Source organism: Panicum virgatum, chromosome 3N (assembly GCF_016808335.1).
Source record: "Panicum virgatum strain AP13 chromosome 3N, P.virgatum_v5, whole genome shotgun sequence".
Taxonomy (NCBI): Eukaryota; Viridiplantae; Streptophyta; class Magnoliopsida; order Poales; family Poaceae; genus Panicum; species Panicum virgatum.
Window position 1 is genome coordinate 28,304,132 of NC_053147.1, and position 27,991 is coordinate 28,332,122.

General features: G+C 46.1%; 2 protein-coding genes across 3 annotated transcripts; both read right to left on the reverse strand.

Annotated features, from left to right (window-relative positions):
• Nucleotides 1-76: 76 nt before the first annotated feature.
• Nucleotides 77-27,991, reverse strand: LOC120665515. 2 transcript variants are annotated; one of them, XM_039945094.1, is made up of 10 exons: nucleotides 27,884-27,991; nucleotides 26,059-26,394; nucleotides 7,825-8,001; nucleotides 7,450-7,737; nucleotides 6,970-7,092; nucleotides 6,198-6,395; nucleotides 5,864-6,099; nucleotides 5,575-5,779; nucleotides 5,155-5,460; nucleotides 77-546 (listed from the first exon to the last, which is right to left on the reverse strand). In XM_039945094.1, the coding sequence occupies exons 1-10, from the start codon at nucleotides 27,989-27,991 to the stop codon at nucleotides 304-306; spliced, it is 2,220 nt and encodes a 739-aa protein (XP_039801028.1). In that variant the 3' UTR covers nucleotides 77-303. The 2 variants fall into 2 exon arrangements, with proteins under 2 accessions (XP_039801028.1, XP_039801029.1); XM_039945095.1 differs by lacking the exon at nucleotides 7,825-8,001 and having other exon boundaries at nucleotides 27,884-27,990.
• On the reverse strand, nucleotides 17,065-19,871 carry LOC120665517. The gene is made up of 3 exons (XM_039945096.1): nucleotides 18,096-19,871; nucleotides 17,847-18,026; nucleotides 17,065-17,762 (listed from the first exon to the last, which is right to left on the reverse strand). The coding sequence occupies exon 1, from the start codon at nucleotides 19,654-19,656 to the stop codon at nucleotides 18,418-18,420; it is 1,239 nt and encodes a 412-aa protein (XP_039801030.1). The 5' UTR covers nucleotides 19,657-19,871; the 3' UTR covers nucleotides 17,065-17,762; nucleotides 17,847-18,026; nucleotides 18,096-18,417.

Genomic DNA, 27,991 nt, shown 5'->3' on the forward strand with positions numbered 1-27,991 from the left:
TTGTTATAATAAATGAGAAACAGAGTTGCCTAAATAAACAGATAAAAATATTGAAAAGATATATGTATTGCATCAGTGTATGTACAGACATGCTCAAACTCTGAGGAAGTGTGGATTTTCCTACCAGTCTAAGGACGAAAAGTATGCTATCTTTTGATAGGCCAGAGATCTGCTACCGAAAGAAAACAGGACGGTTGTGCTTTTGCTTAAGCAGCATTACTACATACAATTCATCGTTTATGTTCATGCCTCCAATTTCACAGGTGGCCTGCTCCAGATTATGGTCTTGTTCTTCAAAACTAGTCATGACGGTAGTTTTTGCTTCATGTTGCCTAAAGAATTGGCGACTCGTTTGTAGTATTCTTCACTACTGAAATCGCCCAGTACCTTTACAGAATTTGTACTCTCCTTGTTGATCACAATCTGCCCGTCAGTGCTTATTGTGCTGTTGGCAACAATGCTTAGTGACTTCGGTTGCAATGATGGTTTTATATTCAATCCTTCAACGAGGTAAACAGCACCAAGAACTTCTCCCAGAAACATATCCTACAATTTTGAGAATATACCACCAGATTGACAGGATTAGTAGTGAATCAACTAGGAAAAATTAAGAAAGATTTTCACACGCTACACCCTGAGGTAAAATAATACTCCCAGTATTAACTGAACAAAACACTTCAAACTACTGAAATGAAAGCATGTTACTACTGAACCGCGTTCCATAATAGCCCTTCGGTAGTCTACTTCAGTTACCACTAAAATTTTGTTCAGTAGGTATAGAATATTATTCTACCCAGGGTGTATGTAGGTTAGCACATGTATATTTGACATGTATAATTCTGGCCATGTACTCTGACGTTGTTTAATAACTTTTTTGGCCATGTACTTGTTGACAGTCAAAATTGGCATCAACCGGTCTGACCAAGCGGTCTGACTGGTCTGGTGTTGTAGCTGATCCGGCAGGAGACTGACCGGTCTAGGAGGAATCCGACTGTAATTAGAGTTCTTAATAGATTTAGATCTATAAACAAAATTTCTAGCGGGGTAAGTCTTCCCCACCCTATAAATATAAAGAGTCACGGCCGATTGAGAAGACAACCCAATCGAATATATCAAAAACACATCTTTTATCTTTTTACCTTATTCTCTTTACCCTAGCTTTTTCAACCTGGACATGTTGTTCTTCTCTCGACTCCATGGCGTTTGAGGATGCCCTAGCTGGCCTACCGAGCCTAAGGCAACCCTACGCGCACTTGCCCCGACGGGATCCCTCCCGGGCGAGGGTTCGTCGGATCGTTATAGTTTTGCACGGCGACCGGTCTGACCGGTCACTCTGACCGGTCTGACCGCTCCACTCAGGAGGCGCTGCAAGGAGCCCCTCCTTGCGCCGCGTGACCTAACGCGTTCGTGTGTTGATCCGTAAAAGATGTCAACATAAATTGCGACTCCGCTGGGGACGAGAATCAGGCTATGATGGCCGATCCATCAAACCCTAGCAATATATCGTCACATGAGGAACTACTTCAAGAGTATCGGCGAGAGTGCGATCAAGCGGCTGAAAGGTTGCTTCTATCCTATTATCGTAAAACAGAACAAGGCGTCATCAAGATAAAGGAGTGGAAGCCACCGTCCATGATTAATCTACTAAAAGAGGTACAATCTTCAGATACTTTATCCGATGCTCTATCTGATTTTGTTCAGTATTTGATTGATCAAGAAGATAGTTCAATTCCAGTTCCTATTATTCAAAAGTCGGTTATTGAAAAGCCGACTAATAATCCTTGCAAAGATTTTCCTTCTTGTGATGTTGCTTGTCAAGATACAATTTGGCCGTCCGAAGCCGAATTTGTTGACCCAAAATTCCCTGGCAAGAGCATAGAGACTACATCTAGTACTTCAACGCTCGAGGGGCAACAAAATAAAGGCAAAGATGTTGGTTGCACTGCAACCGGTCTGAACGATTCCAAGACCGGTCTAACCGGCTCATCTAGGGTTTTGCAGAATAAATCAAAACCTAAGATGGTAAAGCCCAAAAAAAACCCGAGATTGGTGTTTGGAAAATCGTTGAATCCAAAGGCCGTCACAAGCATCAAAAGGAAAAGCCGAAGCCCTTTTTTGGAGATCTTCCGGCTCAATCCAAAAAACAAAATAATGATGCTAGTCGGTCAAACATCCAAAACACTCAAGATCTACTCCAAGACAGCAATTCCATGATCGAAATCGGCAGCCGAATAATTTTCCTAATTCAATACCGTTTTTGTCTATACATATTCCATGCGGATCTTATTATAGCATGCATTGTTTTTATCCGTCATAGTATTATAATTCATATATGCCGTCTCTTCCTAGATATTTGTATCCATATTATATTACCTATAGGGAGCCAACAATTAGTAAACCATCACCTACCATTAATGACTATTTTGATGAAAAAGATCGGTCTATACAGAAAAAGAAATACAAGGTGATCAACCAAGTTTATCGTGTCAAAAAAGTTGGACGATTAAATAAAAATTCAGATTTGACACTAGATAAAGAAATGCCGGTTGTTGAAGAGCAATCGGATAGCTCAATTAGTAAAATTGTCCCCAATGATGATCCTGATTCAAACAATGTAATCGAACAATGTTCAAGTTCGGCCGGGGGGGGGGCAAGATAAGAGCAACCAAATCGGTTCTGACAGGACCGGTCTGACCGGTTCATCAGACTGGTCTGAACCTAAAAAATCTGGTGGTGTAAAAAATATGACCAAGCTGACCTTTGAGGACTTTCTGGATAAATACAAGAAGATATCTGAATAAAAATAAAATAATCAATTGGAAGGCAAACGAAGAAGGAATTCTTCACCACCAAAATCAAGAAAGCACCAACGATCATCGTATTGGTCTTCATCATTTATCCCGTCGATGCACGTACCATGGACTCAATATTCAGGTGTGTTTAATCCATGGTTTGGTCATAATCCTTGTCTGCCATATTATGACTATCAATTTTATGCTTTACCAATGGGCTATGATTTGTATAATCGGGCGCATTGGCCGTCTCAAGATTTTATTATTGAACATGCTAAAGAATATAAAGCCGAAATAGTTTGCTGATCTTAAGCTAGAAATTGTTACATTTGCTAGTTCTCTTATTTCGGCTATTTTAGCATGTTTAAAGATAATATATGGCCGATGCATTGATGCATTGCTAATCGTCGCCCTTAGACAATTTTGATTCAGAAGAATGTTTTTTGGCAAGCAAACTTTACCAAAAAACAGGGGGGCATATGTTGACAGCCAAAATTGGCATCAACCGGTCTGACCGGTCTGACCAAGCGGTCTAACCGGTCTGGTGTTGTAGCTGATCCGGCAGGAGACCGACCGATCTGACAGGTGGGTCCGACCGGTCTAGGAGGAATCTGACTGTAATTAGAGTTCTTAATAGATTTAAATCTGTAAACAGAATTTCTTGCGGGGTAAGTCTTCCCCACCCTATAAATATAAAGGGTCACGGCCGATTGAGAAGACAACCCAATCGAACCTATCAAAAACACATCTTTTATCTTTTTATCTTATTCTTTTTACCATAACTTTTCCAACCTCGACATGCTGTTCTTTTCTCGTCTCCATGGCGTTTGAGGACGCCCTAGCTGGCCTGCAAAGCCTAGGGCAACCCTACGCGCACTTGCCCCGACGAGGTCCCTCCCGGGCAAGCGTTAGTCGAGTCGTCGTCGTTTTGCACGGTGACCGGTCTGACCGGTCACTCTGACCGATCTGACCGCTCCACGCAGGAGGCGCTGCAAGGAGCCCCTCCTCGCGTAGCGCGACCTAGCGCGTTCGTGTGTTGATCCGTAAAAAGGGTCAACAGTACTCTGACGTTGTTTAATAATTTTTAAGAAGTGCAACATAGGAGTTGGGACCATGGTTCACCAAACCGGTGGGAAACCGGTCCGGTTTGACCGGTTACCGGTTAAACCGGTCCGGCCCGGTTTCGGTTTGGGCCGGTACCAAACCGGCCCAAATTCAAAATTCAAATTTGAATTCAAAAAAATGAAAAATTCCCAAAAAAATTCCTAAAAATACTTCAAGGTGCGACGAATCTAATGGTGTTAAATTTTCTCAAAAAATCATTCATTTAGTATAGTTTGCGGGGATTTGAAGTAAAAAAGCGTGCATACAAAAATATACAAATACAATATAAAAGTAGTACAAAAGAGGATTGGAGGGTTCATTTAGGCTAAAATATGTTATACAAACATTTATTTAGTATACTTTGCGGGCATTTGAATTTAAACCAATTTTTTTTTTGAATTTGGCGGGTTACCAGTCAAACCGACCGGTAAACCAGTCAAACTGGCCAGTAAACCGGTCTAACCGGCCGGTATACCGGTACGAACCGTTTGCACATCGGATTTTAAATTCAAATTTGACTTCGACCGGTTTGGACCGGTTTCCGGCCAAACCGGTCCGGTATACCGGTACCGGACCCCGCCGGTTTGGCCGGACCGGGTCGGTAACGTGAACCGTGAACCCTGGTTGGGACCAAGGGACCCAAACCGAGATGCAGCCAGTACCCTGTTACCACCTGCTATTATAGCAGGAAACCCGTGGGTGCCCAGAAATAGGTGAAAGTATGTTTTTCATGCAGCTTTGTTCACTGAGATGTAGATTCTATCACAACTTGTTAGAAGCTCATTTTTGTTTCCCTAAAAACACGTTCATTGTTGTTGAATGTTTGAAGGAAAAAAAATATGTTGGAAATGACCAGTATTGGACCAGGAACGAGACCATCCAGTTATCACACTGTTCTTGAGGCTCTGATGTAACAAAAAGAAACGCTAATGATTCTCAAGATTTAACTGCGGCAGTATTGGAAGCTAGAATGGTTGGATGAATCTAAATATTGAGTAAAGAAGGCAAGTTCGTCTCTGACTGTACCCTGCTTTCATTTGGAACACACCATCGACCCTGAATGCTGTAGCCAAATTTGGGATGCTGCGTATTCTAGAAAAAGTTTGGGATGTTCTAGGGCTCGCAGTAGGCAAGTTCAGTTTGAATCAGTTTATAAGTTTGTGAATTGTTCTGGAGGAAAATAGATTGATGTGAAAAAAGAATCAGAATGCTCAAGATTTGGTTTAGCAGAGAAATAGGAAAAATTCCAGATGTTTACCACATGGTTGTAAAGCCGATGCTTCTGCTGAAGGTCGTATAGCAAGAGCATCAAGCGGCGCACAAAACCTGATTCTGGAGTGTGATCAACATGGTTTAGGGCATGAAGGATAAACTGAAAGGAAGCAGCTTTTCTTTGAGAGACAAGAGGAATCAGTGTGATATCCAGAGATGATTCCAGGACTGTTTTTGCAGCTAGGGGATCAAGTAACATATTAAACTCTGCATATCTGTTTGATGGAATAGTAAACACATTTCCCTTCGAATCATTTTCATCTCTGATATGACCACCAACCAAATAAACCTCCTGCATAGAAGGAACGTTGCATATATATTAATACTAATAGTGGCAAAACTCAAATTAGAATAGATCGATCTACAGCTGGAAAGTCACAGAACCAAAAGGCTTAAAACAGCTGACCTCTATTACAGAACTTGCATTCCTATCAGAGAGCACGATATTGGCCAAATTTGTAAGAGGTCCATTGGTAAGAATAGTGATCTTCTCATTTGGATCAAGCTGCTTTTTAATAGACTGCCAAACTTCAAAAGCTAATGGCTGACGAAGTTCTGGATGGTCAGAGTTTCTAGGAGCACCATGTTCTACTGAATTTTCAGCAGTATACCTAGCAATGGAACACGTAAAATTGCAAGTATCCATCATGTGCCCCAATATGTAAGCAGATCAACTGGTGACTGTAATAAGATACCTTCTAGGGCTTCTTGGCAACGATCGAGCTAGTCCATAAAGAGTGTCCGAGTCAATAAATCCACCACTGCCTTGGGGAATAATACTGGCGTAGGTACAACCAAGAGTTGGAGTGCCTAATGCAGTGGTATTACCACGACCAACAGGAATGTCAGCGCGACCCATCATATGTAAAATGTCATAAATGATATCAATGCTTGCAACATGAGCCCAGCCATTGCCGCTCACCAAAATCCCCTATAAAGTTGTAATGAAATGCGTTCGGTAAATAAAATAAAGAACCAAATCTGTAATTGCACTGGAGCACAACCCTGTGCCGTTCCCGATAATTATACCTTCAAATTTATCACTTCAATAGGTGCCTTCAAGAGGTATATAAGGGAGACAATATCTCCAGGACTCATGTCCATGTCAAGAATAACAGGTCGTCCAATTTTTTTGTTTTTGATGTCTGGCTTGTAAAGGACCTCTCTATTAAATGGAAATTGTGCCTTAAGGTTGAAATGGCCAGAGTTCTCACGACGATTTAATGCCTGCAGATCACAGTTAGTCATAACAGGCCAAGTCACATAAATAACTGATGGGTGCTTACAGAAACACTGTGTAACGGAATATGAAATCCCCAGTGAGCACCGTTTTAGACTATGGAAAAAGTTCCGGCCTAGTGAGCACCTGATCACCAAAGGCTTATGTGCATGCAGTATTGCATGTAAAACATGACTTGTCAAATAAGATCCCGCTATAAGCATATACTACTAATCTATTACCCAATGAAAGAAAAGTTCAGCATTATGTTGCAAAGATACAGGCTCACAGTAATGTAAAATCTGTGAATAATATGATGATGTTAAGTAGTAAATCCTGATTTGCTGGTAAGTTGTGCTGATTAAATTGACATATGATTCAGCAACTCAAAAATGAAAAATTCAAAACTCTGACAAAGATTTAGACTAACGATACAAATATAAGGGCATGCATGCAATTGGCATGTTTGGTACATAAAGAATCAAGCTTATTACATCATTTCAACTTGGCATACTAGACACTGAGCTATGATAAAACATGAGTTGAGTCTTCTGACAAGTGCCAACAGACAGAAGAGCTTACCTCTAGGAAGCTTTTGAAAAACTCCCTGTCCAGAGGGCTGTACTTATCCATGTTGTGTTTAGCCTTCGTAGCAACACGAATGTGGGCTGCTTCTGGACTGGAGACTGCCTTAGTGTATCCATCCTAAAAAACAAATTAGTCTACAAGCTAAGACGACTTGGTTGTTCATATAATTCGTTTGTAAAACAGATGAGTAACTTATCAGCAACATTCACTAATCTCATAATGTTTTATTCATCAAATTTTATATGTAGATTCAAATAAACTTGAGTTTTAATTAATTGAACAAACTCTCTTTACAAAATTATCAGCCACCCCTGGCTGCCTGGTGATATCATATCAAGATAATAAAGGCATGTAAAGGAAGGAAATTAATGGAATTCTTTTAAATTTAATCAATACCAGCACCAACTTTTTTATCACAAAAATAAGAATGGTACCATACCATTATGCCCTAAAAGTAATTCAGCAATATTGTACCTCACATCTTCCTTTATTACTTCCCTTGGTGTGACAAAAGCTATCCGTAATTCCAGTTTGAACATGACCGCTATGAACTCCGCCTTTTTGAAGACCAAACTTGGCAGTGGTGCGGCCATCAAATAATGGGTTTGAGCCATCATGCACACCATATGGTTTGTTCGAAGTTATAACTGTAACGTTCATATATTCAAGCTCAGCAAAATCATTTCCAAATTCACCGTTCTTCTCATTGCGCATGCTGGAGATGGCAACACCAGAAGTAAAGGAGTCCCACATAAAATAGCTCTGAACAAGAAAATTAAAATAATAAGGAAGAATGAGCAGAATAAAACGTGTTCCAAACGAAATGGAGTAACTGATGTATTAACTTACTGTATAGAATTGATCATTGAACCATGTGTCTCGAGCCATCTTTAAAGCTTTGAAACAGTACTGTGCCTCGTAAGTACTCTGATGTTGTTGGAATTCATAGAAGAATTCTTCGTTGATTGGAATTGTATTAGTTGCATCAAGAGGAACAAGTGTGATTGGAATCCCAGAATGAAACACCTGATATCTTTTATATGTTAGCTATCTTAAAAAGTTCCTTCTATTATGTTGATTAACTTAGTTGTTGGTAGTAGACGCAACTATAGGATGAGCGGGAAGGGAAACAGGGAAACAGGGAGTGTCTAGGCAGCAGACAATTCTGTTTTGGGACTATAGGAACTTACAAGAGAGGCTAGGTTTTTTGAAGCATAAGCTTGCCCTTTAGATTACATATAAGTACATATATAGAGAGGAGGCCCAGCTGCTGCCCAGCACCTTGAAAAAATCAACTTGACTACTGCTAGTTGTTGTCCAAGGTAGCTGCCAGAGTTAGCTAAGGACCTTGTTGACCAAGGTCTGACCCTGTTGACTAAGGACTTACCTTGCTGAGCAAGGAAAAAACAGTAAATTAAACTTGTTAACCAAACTAGACTAGTACTAGGTAAGTAAGCTAACACAAGAATTATTTCTAATAGTCTCCCCCTAATCCTTGTATCCATCTTGGATTTTGACCATTCCAATCCTTGCATTGAGCTCATGGAAGCGAACTCATCCTAATGCCCTCATTAGGATGTCTGCAAATTGGTCCTTGGTGCTGACAAATTCAGCAAAGTTGCTCCCGTTCTCCAAGCACTCATAGATGAAGTGTTACCACACGTCGATGTGCTTGCTCTGCTCGTGAAAGACCGGATTCTTGCTGAGTCCCAGTGCGGACATGCTATCTATCTTCAACTTCACGGTGGCAGGTTCCTTCCCTTTGAGGTTACCGAGCAACCATGTTGGCTAGATGGCTTGTCTTGCCGCAGTGGTTGCCGCAACGTACTCTTCTTCACAAGAAGACAGCAATGATCCGCTGCTTCATCGATAGCCAGCTGACTAGGCTAGCACCGAGGACAAACAAAGCACCAAAAGTGCTCTTGCATGTGTCGATGTCGCCAAAAAGATCAATATCTGAGTAGCTAACCAATTGTGCAGTGATGTAGCGTAGCATACGCTTCATGGCGCCCATGTGTTCCATGGTGGGACGCTCCATGAAGCAACTGACATATCCCATCGAGAAGGCGAGATCTGGCTGCATGTGGACGAGGTACCACATACTCCTGATGATCCGCTGGTACACCATGGCATCGACCTCCTCCACCGTGCTTTCATGACTCAGGTTGAGTCATTCCTAAATGGGTGTAGGCGCTGGATTGCAGCCCTTTAATCCCGGTGGTGTTGAGGATGCTCGCTACGTAGCTCCTCTGGATCAACGCGATTCCTCTGTCATTCTAGAAACACCTCAATCTCTAAGTAGAAGGAGAGGAGCCTGAGATCACTCATGAGGAACTGCGCCTTCATCTCATCCTTGAAGCGGTTGATCTCAGTAGTATTGGATACGGTGATCCCCAGATCATCGACATAGACACTGATGAGCAGGCGTGCTCCGCCATGGCCACGTTTGTAGACAGCGTGACCATGGTGCCCTTTGCTTGAACCCAAGGTTCTTCAGCATGGCATCGAGGTGCATGTTCCAAGGTGCGTGTTCCAAGCGCAGCCCGTAGAGTGTCTTCATCAGGCGCAACAATTTGCCTTCCTGCCCGGGGACGATGAACATAGGTGGTTGCGGGGTTGCGGCACATAGACGCCTCATCATATCGAACTCACACGCCGCCTAACCGGGAACCAAAGCGACGCCAATCATGTTGTTGATGACGCGGTACCGTAGGGGTGTGTCCTCATGGGATGCATATCTACCCATTCATCGTCATTGGCCAGTGGTGACATGAACTCCGGTGCAGTCGGTGGTGAGGTCGGAGTTGGTGTCAACGGCGAAGGTGATAGAGATGGTGGTTGAGCAGGAGATCCGTAAGTCATATGCGTGACTCCTGGTGGTGCTTAAACATGGGATCCTGCTCCCCCTGTAGCAGCCTCCATGATGATGAAGTCGCTACAAGGTGAAGCAGTGCCGTCAGCCTCCCAATACCAGCTCGCCTCTTTGTTGAAGATGGCATCGCATGTCACGTGCACGTGCCTGTTCATCAGGTCGTAGGTGGCATGCCTTACATTCTCCGGAATCTTCGGCGTGTGCCGGATTGCGAGCCGTTGTCCGAGGAAGCAGTGCCTGTCAGCGCCCCGGCGACCTCCCAGCTCTTCGTGTTGTCTGTCGCTACTCGCCGGTGGGTTTTTACCGACAACACATTCTGGCACGCCCGGTGGGACACTCATCAACAACAACGCCCGCCGCAGAGATGACTGGACCTCAAGACCAAGCACCCGTTCCGCCGGTCACCAAACCTGTCACGTATGAAGAGCTGACTCCAGAACACAAGCAAAAATATGATGAGGTCAAAGCTCAGTTCGAAGCCGATCTCATCGGCTCTTTCGAGAGGACCCGCAACCACGGCATCAGGTGGAAGGGGTTCTCACTCGAGGGCGCTCTTGACAATGTTGACCTGTTCGTGCTGTCAGAGGAGCGCACCAAAGCCTTACGCCAGGAGATGAATTATATGGTGGCTCACACGCTTCATCGGCACTCAGAAAGCCTGGTGAACGAGCTCGAGTGCGTGGCACATCGCGTTGTCTAGGAGGTGATCAAGAACCAGTACTCCCCATCGGGACCAGTCCTGGGGAGCCACAGAGGGGAAGCTGCATTGCAATCTAGGCCGCCAGTATCATACTCGCTCACGGCAGCAGGACCGCAGAGTTCGCCGATCTACGTCGTCTACAAGATTGGCGGTGACCCCGGGGAGGGACAGTTCCTGAGCGAGCCGCCCAAGGAGATCCCGCACGGCTACACGTGCGTGTACATGCCTGACAATATCAACCCAACACGCGCGGGGCAGCTGGTGAGTACAGGGGCCTTAGGGGCAGACGCGGAGAAACAGGCATGGCTGGCGAAGTACGCTACCGGGCCGAGTGCTGAGCCCTCGGCCCCAGGAGTTCTTAGTGTGGAGAAGGTCAGTACAATACTAAGTGACCAGTTCGGCATCCTGCCCAAGAGAAAGGTGATCGGCTATTCTAAGCCGTATCCAAGTGATTATGACTTGATCTCGTTGCCACCTAAGTATCGGCTCCCAGAGTTCACCAAGTTCAGTGGGTCAGAAGGGGCTAGCTCTATCGAGCATGTGAGCCGATACCTAACGCAACTCGGGATGATCTCAGTGTCGGATCCTCTAAGAGTCTGTTTCTTCTCCCAGTCTCTCACGAGTTCAGCTTTTGGATGGTATACATCACTGCCCCTAGATTCGATACGGACTTGGAGGCAGCTGGAAGATCAGTTCCACACCCAGTATCATTCAGAAGCTGCTGAAGCCGGGATTGCTGACCTCGCCCAAGTCAAGCAGAAGCGAGGGGAAAGTGTGTCGGAGTATGTGCAGTGCTTCAGAGAAGTTAAGAATCGATGCTACTCATCGCTCATCACAGAGAAGGAGGCAGTCGATTTGGCTGTCCTGGGGCTCGCTAAGCCGATCAAGGATCTGGCTTTTCAGTTGGAATTCACGTCGCTGGCACACATGGTGTAGAAGCTTACGGCGTATGAACACTATCACCCTGAGCTGTACCAGGAAAAATTCAAGCGCCATATCAATATGGCCCAAGCAGGTGATTCCGATGATTCTGGCGAGGAACAAGAAGTGGATGTGGCAGAGTGGACCCGGGGGGCAAACCCCGTCCCGTGCAAGTGGGTCAAATAGAAGGGGCTTGTGAAGGGCTTTGACTTTGACGTGGCCAAGGCAAAGCAGATATTCGACTTACTGCTCAAGGAGAAGCAGTTGAAGCTCCCAGAGAATCACAAGCTGCCAACGGCACAAGAGATGCAAGGGAGGCTGTACTGCAAGTGGCACCACTCGTTCACCCATGCCACGAATGACTGCAAGGAGCTGCGTCGGCAGATCCAATCGGCTATCGAGCAAGGCCGATTAATTCTGGCCCAACACACGATGAAGGTGGACAGTCAACCATTCCCACAAGCTAACGTGGTGGAGCTGTCGGGTCTTGGACCTGAGGGCCAGAACTTGGCGTTCCAGATCAACATGGCGGGACCCATGCGCTGTCGTGTTGAGCAGAGGAAAGAGGCCGCTTCTGGCAAACGGCCCCAGGATGGACACAAGCCGGAGCAGCAACATGTCACTGAAGAACAAGTGCGTCACATCCGCAATCAACTCACAGCTTCGAATCGGCTTCTGGAAAAATACCAGTTTCAGTATAAGTTGCGCCGCCAATATGAATCAGAAGAGGAGGAGTATGAGCATCGCACAGGGAGAACGCTGGGGAGACGCCAGGCTATACGCGACCATTGGCATTGCCCGTTCTTCAGGTACTGTTGGAATTCCGGCATGAGCCGATTGCCTACTATCGATGATTGCTTGGAGTGCAGGCCTCGGGGACGCCATCAATGCGAGACGTCGGTGTTCCACCGCTTGGGGCCCAAAACACGTCACGACGACCATATTGAGCGGCCATCCAGGGACGATCTTGAGCTAGAAGAGGAAGACAAGTATCATCGTCCACGATGGTATCCTGACGTGCTCAGCCGCTCACAGAAGCGCCGAGTGCAGCGTCTACACAATCTCTAAGAGGCAGAAGCAAGGTACCTCGACGTGCTAAGGAAAGCGCGTCCGGATCTCGCGAAGCAAGTCAGGCACCCGCGAAGGGTGGAAAGGCATCTTCCAAGGAGGGAGTGGTGCCCCAAGTAGCCAAGAGCCGATGAAAAGCCATCGGCTGATGTCAATATGGTGTTTGTGCTCCCGTCGGAGTTTCGGGCGCCCCAATCGGAGGAATTGGCCGTCGCGCAGCTGGATCTCGGCCCACAGCCGATCATCTTCGAGAAGCCCAAGGAGAAAAGCTACAAGAACCTGAAGGGATTGTATCTCAAGGGCCTCATCGACGGCAAGCCTGTGAACAGGATGTTGGTCGACACTGGCGCCGCAGTCAATTTGATGTCGTACTCAGTGCTGCGCCGATTGGGTCGTTCCACTGCTGATCTTATCAAAACCAATGTGATGCTCAATGATTTCAATGGTCAGCCGTCGGAGGCACAGGGTGTCCTCAATGTGGAGTTGACAGTTGGCTGCAAGACCGTCCCAACCTCGTTCTTCATCGTCAACAGTAAGAGTACATACACAGTGCTTCTTGGTAGGGATTGGATCCACGCCAATTGTTGTGTTCCTTCCACGATGTACCAGTGTTTGGTCCAGTGGGATGGTGATGAAGTAGAGGTGGTCCGTGCAGATGACTCCAGCGAGGTTTCGCTCGCAGACATGAATGCCTGGGACGCAGAAGGGCAAGAGCCGATCTCAAGGATTGCGCTGGAAGACTACGATCGGATTGAAGCGACAAAAATGGGCTGAGGTTGGTCTTATCCACTGGCCTCACAGAGTAAACACATCCTGGCAAGCTACGGAATCCAGCAAGATTAGAGAGGCCGGTCCCAGCGACCAGCCCCAAAAAATGAGTAATATGTATTTGGAGTTAAAATTGTTACATTATGTACAAACAATGGTCTGCTCTGGTAGTTGGTCAGTTGCTGAGCATTCAGTTTTGAATGATAATGGAAATACAGGAACGGCCAGCCCGTGCGGTTGGCCGGAAAAATTTTCTTGTTATTTCCCTGTGTTTGCTGTCGATGTTGATCTTTCAGACGACGGCAAGTTAGGGTACGAGTTTACGTCAGCTGACGATTTGGAGGAAGTTGATATCGGTCCCGGGGATAAGCCGCGACCGACGTTTATCAGCAAAAGGTTAGACCCGATCTTGCGTGAGCAGATGATAGCACTGTTGAAGGAGTACCGGGACTGTTTCGCATGGGATTATACTGAGATGCCCGGCCTGGATAGAAACATCGTCGAGCATCGGCTCCCACTTAAGAAGGGATTTCGGCCGTTCCAGCAACCAGCACATCAGATGAAGGCCGAAGTCCTAGAGGAGGTTAAGAAAGAGGTGCAAAAGATGCTAGATGCAGGATTCATCAGGCCATGTCGGTATGCGGAGTGGATCTCCAGCGTGGTCCCTGTGCAAAAGAAAGATGGCCGATAGCGAGTCTGTGTGGATTTCAGAGACCTCAACAGAGTAACACTAAAATATGAGTATCCGATGCCTGTTGCGGAAACATTGATCAACGCAGTGGCCGGTCATAAGATGATGAGTTTTATGGATGGTAATGCCGGCTACAACCAGATTTTTATGGCCCCAGAGGATATACATAAGATCGTGTTTAGAGTACCAGGCGCGGTCGAATTGTTCGAGTACTTGGTTATGACCTTTGGATTGAAAAATGCCGGTGCAACGTATCAACGCGCTATGAATTACATTTTTCATGATCTCATCGGCAAATTGGTAGAGATCTACATTGATGATGTTGTGGTCAAGTCCACGTCAGCTGGGGGACATCTGGAAGACTTGCGTCAGGTCTTGGAGCGGACTCGAAGGTTTGGGCTCAGAATGAACCCAAAGAAATGCGCCTTTGGTGTATCGGCCGGTCAGTTCTTAGGATTCCTGGTGCACGAGCGGGGAATCAAGATCGGCTTGAAAAGTCAAGAAGCTGTAAGGACAATGAGGCCGCCTACTACGAAGAAAGATTTGCAGAAGCTCATCGGCAAAATTAACTTTGTCAGACGATTTATCTCCAATCTGTCTGGGCGCATCGAGCCGTTCATGGGTTTGGTGAAAGTCAAGTCTGATGTTGAATTTCGCTGGGGGGTAGAGCAACAGCAGGCTTTTGATGAAATCAAAGAGTATCTATCGAAGCCTCCAGTGTTGGTTCCACCCCAGCAAGATAGGCCTTTCTACGTGTACCTGTCCTTGGGTGACACTTTCATTGCTTAGGTATTGGTTCAGAAGCACGACGGCCAGGAGAGGGTGGTTTTCTACCTCAGTAGGCGCATGTTAGATGCCGAGACCAGGTATCTCGAGATCGAGAAGCTTTGCCTCTGTTTATTCTTTACATGCACAAAGCTTCGTCATATTTTGCTCTCGGCGGAAACGATTGTAATCTGCAAATCGGATGTTATAAAGTATATGCTGTCGGCTCCAGTTCTGAAAGGCTGGCTCAGGAAGTGGATGTTTGCGTTGTCAGAGTTCAATATCCGATATCAGCCTGCGAAGGCAGTCAAAGGACAGGCACTGACGGATCTTGTGGCAGACAGGATCAGCACCGATGTGGCTGCACTGTTTATACGTGCTTGGGCCATGTTTTTTGACGGATCGGCATGCGATGATGGGTGCGGCGTGGGAATTCTATTGGTATCACCTCGAGGGGTGACTTATTCTTTTTCTATCAGGATGACTGTTCCATGCACCAATAATTTAGCAGAGTATGAGGCCGTTCGCAAGAGGAGGAATTACTCCTGGAAGCTAGTGCAGAAGCAGTGGAAATATTTGAGGATTCGAAACTGGTGATTTCTCAGCTCACAGAAGAATATAAATGTGAGAGCGAGGCTCTTTTCCCAATATGGATGCAGTGCCATGAGTTGATGTCACAATTCAGGTACATTAATTTCCACTGGATACGAAGTACTTTGAATAGTGAAGCCAATGACTTGGCACAGATGGCTTCCGGATACAAGGAAACAGTCGATGGGGTCGATGTGGAGGTTCAGTTTCTAGAACCTGGAGACTGGAGAGCCGATATCTTCAATTATTTGAAGGATTCGGCTCGGGGGGCACCCAGAAGGATAAGACTCAAAGCTATGAAGTATGTTCTGATTGGGGATGACATGTTCTACAGGACTTTGAAAGGACTGCTGCTTAAATGTTTGGGGCCTTCGGAGTTGAATCGGCTCTTGCATGAGGTTCATGAAGGAGCCTGCGGTACTCATCAATCGTCTCATAAGATGAAATGGCTGATTAGACGATCGGGATATTATTGGCCTACCATGCTTGAGGATTGCTTCAAATATTACAAGGGATGTCAGGCATGTCAGAGATTCGGCAAAATTCAGATGGTGTCGGCATCAGTAATGAATCCTTTTATTAAGCCATGGCCGTTCAGGGGTTGGGCCATGGATATGATCGGCCAGATTAACCCGCCGTCTAGCAAAGGTCACCAATGGGTGTTAGCTGTTACAGATTATTTCACAAAATGGATAGAGGCGGTACCCATGAGATCGGTGGTATCGAAAGATGTGATCAGTTTCGTTAAAGAGCACATCATTCATAGGTTCGGGATTCCTCAAACCATTACGACCGATGGAGGATCGGTCTTTATATCGGAGGAATTTAGAAAGTTTGCCGCTGACATGGGGTTCAAGCTGATCAGATCATCCCCATATTATGCCCAGGCTGAAGCATCCAACCAGAGCCTTATCAAGCTAATCAAGAGGAAGATCGATGAATATCCTAGGCGCTGGCATGAGGTGTTGTCAGAGGCTTTGTGGGCATATCGAATTTCGTGTCACGGATCCATCAAGACGTCACCATACCATCTGGTCTACGGTCAAGACGCTGTGTTACCATGGGAGATCACGACCGGATCAAGGCATGTTGAGTTTCAGAATGATCTATTGGCTGAAGAGTATGCAGCCTTGATGAACGATAATGTGGAGGATCTTACAGAGCTAAGACTTTGGTCACTTGAGAAGATTAAGGAAAACAAGGCTAAAGTTGCTCGTGCATACAACAAAAAGGTCAAGCCGAAAGAATTCCAGGTTGGAGACCTAGTTTGGGAGGCAGTGTTACCATTGGGAATTAAAAATAGAAAATATGGCAAGTGGTCTCTAACTTGGCACGGACCGTACAAGGTTGATCAGGTTTTGCCTGGAAATGCATACATGCTTGAGGAATTAGATGGTGTCAAGTTTCCTGTGGCGCTCAATGGCCAACACCTCAAGAAGTATTTCCCGAGCATGTGGGAAGGCGAGTGATAAGAGCCGTTGAGATCCATCTGGCTGCATTATAAAAGGCCAACACGTTGAGTTGGCCGGAAAAAAAATGATGAAATAGGCCAACACGTTGAGTTGGCCAGTAAAAAAAGAAAAAGAAGGAAAGGCCAACACGTTGAGTTGGCCAGTAAAAATATATATATATATGAGGAGCAAGACAGCCGATGTGCAACCATCGACTTAAGATGTTTTTAATGAGTACAAGTTTCAAGTTTAACAGGCAACATTAAATATTTTCTGAATTGTTCTACTAGTTCAGGAACTTTTCTATGGCATGGATGGCTTCTGCGCGTACGGCGTCGGCTCTTGCGATAATCGCTTCATCATCTTTGTCATCACCTACTACTATCTGTTGGCTTAATGTGCTTATCTCTGCAAACTCTGCCCGTAGCTAATGGTCATTTCCTGGGCTTCTTGCTTGGAGCTTGCAATCGAGGCTTTCTCCTCTTGGATTAGTCTTCGGGTGGTGCAGACCTTTTCTTCTAGTTCCATCAGTTCTTTTTCTAGGAGGTTGAGTCGCCTTGTACTCTCGGAGATGTCAGCTTTAGCATCCAGAGTTGCTTTCTTTTGGTTGAGCAGTTTGCATTTCTGAGCAATGTCGGCTTTCAGAGGGATCTGAGAATGACGTAACTCTATTCTCTGTTGCGCTGCTTTCACTTCTGCCCGAAAGAAGGGAAGATGGTCGGCTGGCCAAAGCTTGACCCGAAGTGACTCTGGGAGTTGGGATTCTATCTGGTCAAGGATTTTCTGTATTTCTCTGGAGTCATCGACCAGGGTACTGATTAGAGCAGAGAGCAGACCCTTGATGAGTTGAAGCTGATCTGCCAGGTTAGCCGATTGCTGTGGAGTTGGTACTTTTGCTCCAGGGGTAGTCAGACCCATTGATGCTGGGTCAAAGGAGAGCAAGTTTGAAATATCAAAGCCCTGTGAAAATATTGGAGTTAGTTTGGGGGCAAAGTGCATTAATGGAGTTATCGGCTGATTTAGAATTGGCTCTTGTAGTGTTACCTGTTCTGAAAAGGAAGTAATGGTCAGACCAAGTGCGATCGTTCCAGTTGAGTTTGAGGCAATGACAAGGGCATTAGCTATGTTGGCCTATTCGTCACGCGTCTCCACCAGAGCATCAGGAGTTGCAGATGATTCATGTTGTTCTGGCCTTTCAGTACTGGGGATGTCTTCGACTATGTCCTGAAAATAGAATTACGGTCAACCAGAATATATATGCATAAGGAAGAAGTTTTAGGAAAGGTAAATTACCTGGTTGGAGTTAGATTCTGATGGACTCGGGGAAGGTTGTGCTGTTTTCTTGATGATTCGTCTCGCGATGATCTTCTTTTTCTTAGTCGGGACTCGGGGGCAACATTTGCAGAAATTTGTCTCCGCTTGGAAGCTGACTGTAGTATGTCTGGCTGAACAGTCATTATTACTTTCTTCATCGACGGCGATCCCTTGCAAAAAATAACATCAGGGGCAGTTGGAAGAAAGTGGAATGGTTCCCCGTTACTGGTCACAAGTTCTGGACCATCTTGTTGCTGTAAGAGAGGTGAGCAAGGATTAGCCAAGTGAAGGGGTGGAGAATTTAGAAAGAAAAAGTGCATAGAGTCAGTACCTCTTCTTCGGGGACCATATATTCAGGATCAATTTGCTGCAGTCGAGGACCTAGAGCTTTTCTGAATACATGAGTTTTCCACATTCCCCACCATGTGCTAAAGTTGATTGATGAGGAATTGAAAGATAGATCAGCTGGTATTGGAATGTGGAGATTTTCAAACATGCTGTAGCATCTTGAACTGGTAAGACCGTCAGGTAGATCGGCTCTACTCTCCACCAAGTGGTGAATATGGAAGTGGGGAGGGACTTGTCCTAGGCCGAATTGCCGAGCTGCTATGACCGGTTGATAGGTTTCATAACCTGGTTTGATGATTCTGTTGGAAGTGCTTATGCTGACAGGAAGGAAGTCAAGTCGGATCATTAGAGAATATAGATGCCGAGTGCTGTCGTCATCGGCAAAACTATCCAGCCTGAAGGCAGTTGGGTTCTCAAAGGCTTCAGATTCGGTGAATGGAAAATAAAGGGGATTGTCTAGGCCTTTGTAGAAAGTTCTAAACCAGTTTGCTGCATCTGTTGAGTTCAGTTTACTGCCAGGAAGACTGAATAGAGCTTGGCCATAGCTATTGCATCTAATTGGATTGCCATTCTCATCAGGGAAGGAATTCTTGGTTAGACTTTGAAAATTTGGGATCTGATGCTGAAAGTAGAGTTGTGCCCATAACTGAATAAACCACCAAGGGCCTCTGGTTTTGAGTTTCTTTTGGTTGAGCAAATTAGTTGTCATCAAATGGAGATATCTGTATGTTTCTCCAAGGAAAAGTTTACCTAGGCCGGTGCGGTTGCCATGAGCCAGATGGTAGGCCAAAGGGAGGTAATTCTTAGTTTGAGCTAAGGAAGGACCACAGAAAATGAAATGTTCTAGCCAGAGATTTAAGAAGGTTGTGTATTCCTTTTTAGTTACTGAGCCTTTTGTCTTCATGTGCTGGTTCATGTAAGTGCTCCAGTTTGTGCAGTCTGCCTTGGATGAGAGTTTGAAGGGGACTTCTACCATTCTGTGAGCAGCAGGATTGGGAGATTCGATGTCAAGGCCAGTAATCATGGTAACGTCCAGCAGAGTAGGGGTCATGGGTCCGTGACCAAAGAGAAAGCAGTTCAGAGCGTCAGACCAAAAATAGCCGATGGTCTTCAGAAGGTTTTCATCTTTGTCGAGAGGAGACAATGATAAACTAAGTGCATCAGTTATGTTTAACTCCTGCCACAAAGGCATATGAGCTTTTGCTACTCTGTTATACCATGTAGTCCAGCTTTCAGGTGGATTGGGCCAGGCTCTTAGGCAGTCGGCCCAGGAGTTCAGATCAATATTTTGACTTATGAAAGGGGTCCTATTTGCTTCACAAGAGATTAAATCTGTGGGATTTTCATAAGTTCGTGGGCCAAGACAAAAGGATTTGGGATTGGAAGGATGCGGTAGAAGGATGTCTGACACCTGAAGTTCAGAGATTCAGAAATTTACATGTGGTGTCATATTTCAGAGTTTAATTTGTTGGAGGCTTAACGAGTTGAAGAAAGTTAAAAGGGCAGGCTGAATATTACCTTCAGGCCGCAGATTGCGGCATCATCAGTTGCAGAATTCGTTGTCTGAGCTGCAGAGTCCACCATGGTTCAGATCTGCTGACTTAGGGTTTGGTTGTTCTGCGGGTTCTGATTCGAATTCTGGATGCTTGGAGAGTCTTTGCTCGAACTTATAGAGTGGGATTTTCGAATTGCCCTCGGATTTGGAGTATCAATTTCGAGTTGGGTTCAAAGTGGAAGTGGTGTTCTGTTCTTGTGCGGGTTGCTTCCAGTTTGAATTTTATCGGCTCTTGGATATTAATGAAGCCTGATGCGGTGCCATCGGCTTTTTGGGGGATAATTCAAACAAGTAAGATTAAGGGATAATAACCTTCATTAAAAGTTGGATTTTTACAAAAGAGCCGATTTGACAAAGGGAGAATCCTTCGGCTTTACAATACTACTTCTACAGTACTACCTACATCTACCGCTCGTAGGTACCTAGTATCTACGGCGCTTGGGGCTTCGAGCCGGCGCATCTCCGCCGTCGCTGTCGTCGTCGTCGTCGCTGGCACCGTCGAAGGCGCTGCTACCGCCGTCGGTCTCGGCGTCGCTGCTCCGGACGCCGCCGCCGCTACTTTCTTCCTCGTTGTCCTCCTCGAAGGACCCGAGGAATTGGTAGGGGTTTCCTCCCATCGGGTCATCGCCGCTGGAGGAGGAGCCGATCTCCTCTTCCGAGGAGGAATCGGCTCCATCCCAGGAGAAGCCTTCCTCGCTGCTGCTCTCCAGCTCCTCCTGGAACAGGAGTCGGAGGTCTTCGCCTTCGGTTTGGGGCTCGTCGTCTTCAGAGGCGATCCCGAAGTCGAACTCCTCTGCATCCCAGTGCAGAGGAGCGAGCGCCTCGTACGCCGCCGCCGGGTCGTACTCCGGCGTCAGTTCCCGACTCTCAGGAATGGAGTCGAGGGAGGAGGCAGAGTGGTTTGAAGAAGAAGGGGAAGAAGAATAGTCGATGGAGTTGGAGCCGGAGGAGGAGGAAATCGCCATGGCTACTGAATGTTGGGGTTTTCTGCGCTACATGGCTTTGGAAGGAAGATGAGTTTGCCGTGAAAGGAGTCGATTCGGGATGAGATTAAATAGTAAAAAAAATGGAAGATGGATCGGCAGTTTCACATTCTATGAGGAGCCAGTTGCAGAGACGTTGAGTCTTCCTTGTTGGTTGCAGTGTGTTTTAATGGGCATTAACGGGAAGAAGAAGCAACGGAGTGGTTTTGGAATTATCATTGCCAAAACCAGGGGGTATGTGTTATCGCCATAAATTAACACGGTTAATTAATGGGCCGCAAGCGAGTTGGGCTTGAAGCAAGAATTAAATAAGGCTTGAGAATCGGCTCCTGCATGAGTATTTGGGCCGTGCAGGCCATGTATCTTTAGGTTTAGTTTAGTTTGGATTAAAGATAGAGTCTGATTTGGACGCGTTAGGTTTAGATTGTTTCCCAAGTCTCCGGACTATAAATATGTACTCTATGATATTCGTAAGGAAGAGAACGTCATCACGTTTTGCAACAACACCTTGGCGCAACGCCGCCCTTAATTCTAGGGTTTTATCCAAGTAAGCGTCATTCTGCCTTGATCGTCTTCTTGTGATCAGGGCAGCATTGTTCTTGCCTTTACCTTGGTATTACTCGTACTAAAGTGTTTTTGATGGCGAGTAATGCTAGTTATCTTGATGTTCGTAGCATGATTTTTAGTATATCTATCATGCTCTTGTTGTTTACCATCTACAAATATCATGTTTTCTCTATGCGTTCATGCTTTGATCTTAAGCTAATTCTCGTTGCAAAGGATTAGTTGTGTAAAGATAACATCTTGCTTCTTTTCTATCTAGTAGATCCAATCTGTTATGGTTTGTTCTTATTTTATAAGGATTAGCTCAATATCCGCTAGGTTAGGCCTTGCAAACGGATTGGATGTTCCGGTGATGTAATAGATGCTTTGTTTTAGCCTTGATAGGGATTGTTCCGGGAATCGGCTCTTGCTAGTTCTTAGGCCTCTATTTTTTATTATGGTTTAGTTATCTGTTATACTCGCTAGGCCTAGTTACATGTAGGATGTTCCGATCTAGCGGTGAAGCTATTACTGTCGTGGGTTGGATTAGTTAGATTCAATTGAAGCAAGTTTTCATAGTTATTTGCTTTATCCACTGATATCCGGATATACAGATCAGATCTGACACCGGGACTTGATCGGTTCTTTGAAAGCTGATGCAAGAGTCGTCCCGGGGAGCCGACCACGGCTCGGACTAATATTTACACGTGTTTGTGCATGCAGGCAAATCGTTTAAAGCACGTTCGCACCTTCCTGATCAGGTATAGGTCAGGTGGCACGCCTTACATTCTCCGGAATCTTCGACGTGTGCCGGATTGCGAGCTGTTGTCCGAGGAAGCAGTGCCTGCCAGCGCCCCGGCGACCTCCCGGCTCTTTGTGTTGCTTGTCGCTACTCGCCGGTGGGTTTTGACAGACAACACCATGCCTCATACGAAGTCAAGCCATATAGGCTCTTTGTGAGAGCACGATTCAGCAGGTACACTACCATCGTGACTGCCCCCCCCCCCCCCCCCCCCCCCCCCCAACCAATCCCCCCTCCCCGCTAGTAGCTTTTGCTGCTTCAGCAGCGCACGTTGTTGCCACCACAATCTGGTTCCGCCTTTCAACAATGTCGTTTTGCTGTAGGTTGTATGGCGCTGCACAATGTGCTCCTCACAGTGGTGTGCAAACTCATTAAAGGTGAATTCATGACCATTGTTGATGTGAATAACGGGCGGCTACCTTCCGCACTCTGCTTCTACCGCCGTCTAAATGCGATGAATTGAAACTGTTGTGTCGCCTTTCAGCGGGTGAAGTCATCAACTAGCACTAGGAAGTAGCGTCGTCCACCGGGTGTCGCGGGTGTGATTGGACCGTAGACATCTCCATGGACGACGTCGAGGCATCCTTCTGCTCCAAAGTTCACCTGCATGGGGAAGTGCATGTGACGATGCTTGGTGGTAATTCAGACATCGCAGAGTTGGTCCACACACTTGAGCTCTAGCAGCCCGCGCACCATCTTGTGGTGAGACATGCGCCACAGTGCATCGAAGGAGATATGTCCGAACTGGTCATGCCACCACCATGCGTCGTCATCATGTCGAGCGGCAAGGCAGCTAGGGCGCGTGATGTCGAGGTGCAACACGTATAGACGATTGGCGCCATGCTACACTTTGGTGAGCAGCCGTTGCTGCTAATCCCAAATGTGACACACGCCATCGTTGTTGTGAATCGTCATGCCATTCTCGTCCAGCTGACCAAGGCTCACTATGCAATTACAGAGCCGTGAGTTATAATAGACACCGGTGAGGACCTTGTGCACTCCACGCTTGTCGATGAAGACGAAGAGCCACAGCCCTGGATGCCACACTTGATGGAGCCGACCACGGACTGATCGAGGTCGGAGAAGACTTCCACACATCCCATCATGTGATTGGTGGCCCATATGTCTCTTTGAGGTGCACGCCCTCCGACGCCACCGAGAGCACACAAACAAGCACCATAAGGAGTGCGGTCTCCTCGTTGTCCCCATCAGCTTGGGTGAGGTGCGCCCGCGCTGGCGGCATTCCTTTGCCCAATGTCTAAAATAACTGAAGTTGAGGCACATGTCCTTGTCGTCATTGTTGCCTCTATCCTTGGTGTCAGGCACGTGAGTCTGCTTCTTTCGCGCACCAGGGGAGTGACGTTTTCCACCGCCACTGGACTTGGGCGGCTTGGAGGTCCCCTCGCCGTCACATCTCTACTTGATCTGTGCGAGCCACTACTCCTCGGTGAAGTAGGGCTTGCGGCCGGAGAACAATAACTGTTCTAGGGCTAATTGCAGCGGCATGTTATCATGGTCATCTACAGCTTTCAGCTGCCTAGTCACCTCCTCGATCATGGGTCTGCTGTGTCAAGTATAGTCTTGATCAATATTGCAATCTCCGAATACTTCTTGGGGCCAACATGCAAAAGCTTCTCAACAGCCCTTTGCTCATCGATGGTTTTGCTGTAGATGTTCAGCGAAATCATCAAGCCGGAGAGGCGAAGCAGAAGTCGTCCACTTGCGGGCACAATATCAAAGCTGACATGAATCGACTTGATCGCTTCCCATGCCTCCTTGGACGTCTTCTTCACCACCAAGGTACGGATCATCTCTGCATGCATGGTGGAAAGAATGGCGTCAAGTGCCATGCGATCCTCCTGACGATCAGCATCGCCTTGCTCAACCACATCGTAGAGGGCCTCCAGCTTCACCTACATGAGGAGGCTCCAATCCTCATGGTTGTCTCGTATCATCTACGGGAATAACGTGCCAACCACTTCCTTCACCATGCGCTGAACAACCACGCCTGGTTCGTCTTGGCCCCACTCACACCGAGTATAGGTGGCCAACTGGGCCGAGCCCACTGGGCCAGCACGGGCACGGCCCGAGAAAACACGGCCCGAGAACGGCCTGGCCTGTGGCCGTTCGGGCCCGTGCCGTGCCCGTGCCAAGCACTGGGCCGTGCCTGGGCCGGCAAAGCGGCCCGCGGCACTAGCACGAGCCCAGCCCGGTTAGTGAGCCGGCACGTTTGCGGCCCGTTTAAGCGCACAGCCTCCGCTCTCTCTCTCTCTCGCGCTCCGCTCCCTCTTCTCCCTCGCGCCGCCGCTCTCTCTCGCGCCGCTCCTCTCCCGGCCGCCGCCGCCGCAGTGCTGCTCCGCCCCTCCCGACCACCGCCGCAGCGCTGCTCCCCCGGCCGCCGCTGATCGAGCCTCCTCTCTCCTCCGGTCCTCCCTCCATCCCTTCCTCAGCAACATCGACGGCCGGAGCCGAGACGGCACGGCACGCGGGTCTGCATCCCCTCGACGGCTCGACCTCAGCTCGCTCGCCTCTGTCTGCGCCTTCGCCGACCGCTTCCGCCGTCACCCCCGGCCGCCGCCGTCGCCGGTCGTCCGCCGCCGCCCCGTGCAGACCGCCGCGCCGCTCGGACCCGGCGTGCCCAACGGCACGGCGGGTCGTGCCCGGGCCAGGATGTCGGCACGGCAGCACTACGCGGCACGGCACGGCGGCGCCGCCGTGCCCCGGCGTGCCGTGCCCGTGCCGGCCGTGCTCGGGCCGTGCCCGTGCCGTGCGGCCCGGTTGGCCACCTTTAACACCGAGTCGTGGAAGGGGAACGGTGACGATACTTCTGCCGCATAGGGCTGTGGCCTGGACCATTCCCATCTGGAGCTGATGCCATGGATCAACAACCTCAGCTCTAGTACCAAATGTTGGAGGTAGCAGCAACTATAGGATGAACAGGAAGGGAAACAGGGAGTGTCTAGGCAGCACACAATTCTGTTTTGGGACTGTAGAAACTTAGCAGAGAGGATAGGTTCTTTGAAGCATAAGCTTACCCTTTAGATTGCATATAGTGACATATATAGAGACCCAGCTGCTGTCCAGCACCTTGAGACCCAGCTGGTGCTAGAGTTACTTGATGGCTAAGGACCTTGCTGACCAAGGAAAAAACAGTAAACTAAACTTATGCTAACCAAACTAGACTAGTACTAGGTAAGTAAGCAAACATAAGGATTATTTCTAACACCAGTTAGTATGCAACCTGACACCAAATAACTCACCCTCTCTTATGGGCCATCAGGCCATTTGACAAAATTGGTACCCTATAGGTGATTAATGTTAATTTAGCTATCAATTAAGGCTGGTATGCTAATTGGAGTGAAACAACAATGAACTAAGGACAAGTATGTGAGAATTCATGACACACTTAACTATTGACATGAGTAAGCAAGTAACAAGCATGCGATTTATAATCCACATGTGAGTTTCCTACGCCGAGTAGAAAAAAAATAAAAAGAACAATTGATATGCAATTTTACCATTGCTCCTTAGAAGTTCTACAAATGTGACTTGATTCAAAGGGAAAGGGACCTGATATGAAAAGAACAATTGATATGTAATTTTACCTTTGCTCCATCCCAATTACGAAATGCAAATGAAATATAAAATCCGCTTTCAAATTTCAATTAGAAGGGTAAAAATGGGGTTGTCCTGTGAATCTAAGCCTCATACCTGATATGAAGAGAAAGGATCTTCAAATATGTTGAATTCTGCATTTGGGTTGGTAGAGTAATTTGTGAATAGGTTACCATGGTCACCACATTGTTGTGGTGTCCAAGAGGTGGTAACATTTTTTGGACAGCAACCTGTAGGGTTCTTTGATCTCACCCCACCACCCATAATGTATATGTGCTCCACGTTTCTTTTCAGTTGTGGATGAGTCATGATAAAAATGGCAAAGTTTGTATGTGATCCTATGAGGATGACAGTTGTAGGGCCAGCAGATATTGTGTCTATCATTACTTGTTGTGTTGTAGGTTGCTGAAGTGGTGTATATCTTCTGTAACCCTATTTTACAGATTAAAATATAGTAAGTAGAAGCTGGTAAGAAATACTAAATTAATAAAAGTAAATATGCATGTCTTCCACAAACACTAAGGCGATCACTGAATATTGCAATTTGGCAATCAGTTTGCCTAAAATTGTTTATTTTCTTGCATCAGGTCGGTTCCTAACTGCAAATCTTTTCCCACTAGTTGTCATATTATCAACTCCAAACAAATCAGAGTATCATACACTAAAATATGACCAATTTCTAGAGATATTTAGACACATTGGTAGGTTCTAGTGGCCACAATTCAATATTTTTAGTAGTTACTCTTTACGGTATGCTTTGTTTAGGGTCCAACAAATAACTAAAAGGTCAACTAGACAATCATGTGGTTGTTTTAGCCTAATAAACAACAAATATATGTTGAATATAGGTCTCGAGTTCTAATCCTGGTGAACACGATTAAATAAATAAGGCATAATAGGTATTTTCATCCCTAAACTTTCGTGCAAGGCTAAATTTGGTTGCTTAACTATCAAAATGGTCATTTCAGTCCTCAATTTTTCTTTGTCGCACCTGATTTCTGTGTTCCACATTTGAGGTATGAGGGAACCTGCATATGAGAGGAGTGTTGAAGTTTAAGTGAATTGTCTATCTTTTCCAGTCAGTTTATGTGAATTGTGTATCATCATATCATCTACATGTGTAATTTTTTTGGTGAATTTAAATGACTTTTTTGCCGTGGTTTGCACGGATTTTCACAAAGTTATGGTTTCCACCAGATATGTTCCCTTTGGTTGGGGAATGTATCTAGTGCAAACCATAACCTTCGTGACAATCCGTGCAAACCATGGCAAAAAAGCCATCTAAATTCACCAAAAAAATCACACATGTAGATGATATGATGATACACAATCTTGTAAAATATCTTGTCCAAACTCGACTTCGTCTCTGAGATATAAAAATAATAAATTTCTAACAAATCATCTAGACAACTTTCTGGCTTCAAATTGTTATTTTTATATCTCACAAATGAAGTCGAGTTTGGACAAAATATTTTATAAGATTGTGTATCATCATATCATCTACATGTGTGATTTTTTTGGTGAATTTAGACGACTTTTTTGCCGTGGTTTGCACGGGTTTTCACGAAGTTGTGGTTTCCACCAGATATGTTCCCTTTTGGTTGACCCAGTTGTTGCATGCAACTCAATAATATACAAGCAGAATTCAGAAAGAACTATTAAGGCAAGTAATTAACATTTACAATTAATGTAATTTCAACTCTAGCAAACCTAATATGCGTAAGGATCTTTTATCAAATGACAGCAGCATATCAATTGTTAAATTTAATGTACATATGTGTTAAATAAAATGAAGCTGCCACATGATATGTCAATGAAGAGAACCATTTCACAGCAAGTGACTAAGATACCATGTGCATTTTCATTTTGAAATACGTGTGAAAATGTACACGAGAATGAACATACAGAACTGATACTTTACCTGTGGAAGGAAACCCCTTCTGATTCCAAAGTTTGTGTCCTTATCTAACCGTCCGCCACCTTCTAGTGGAATTGCTTGCCTATACCGGCAGCCTCCTACTGTTGTCAT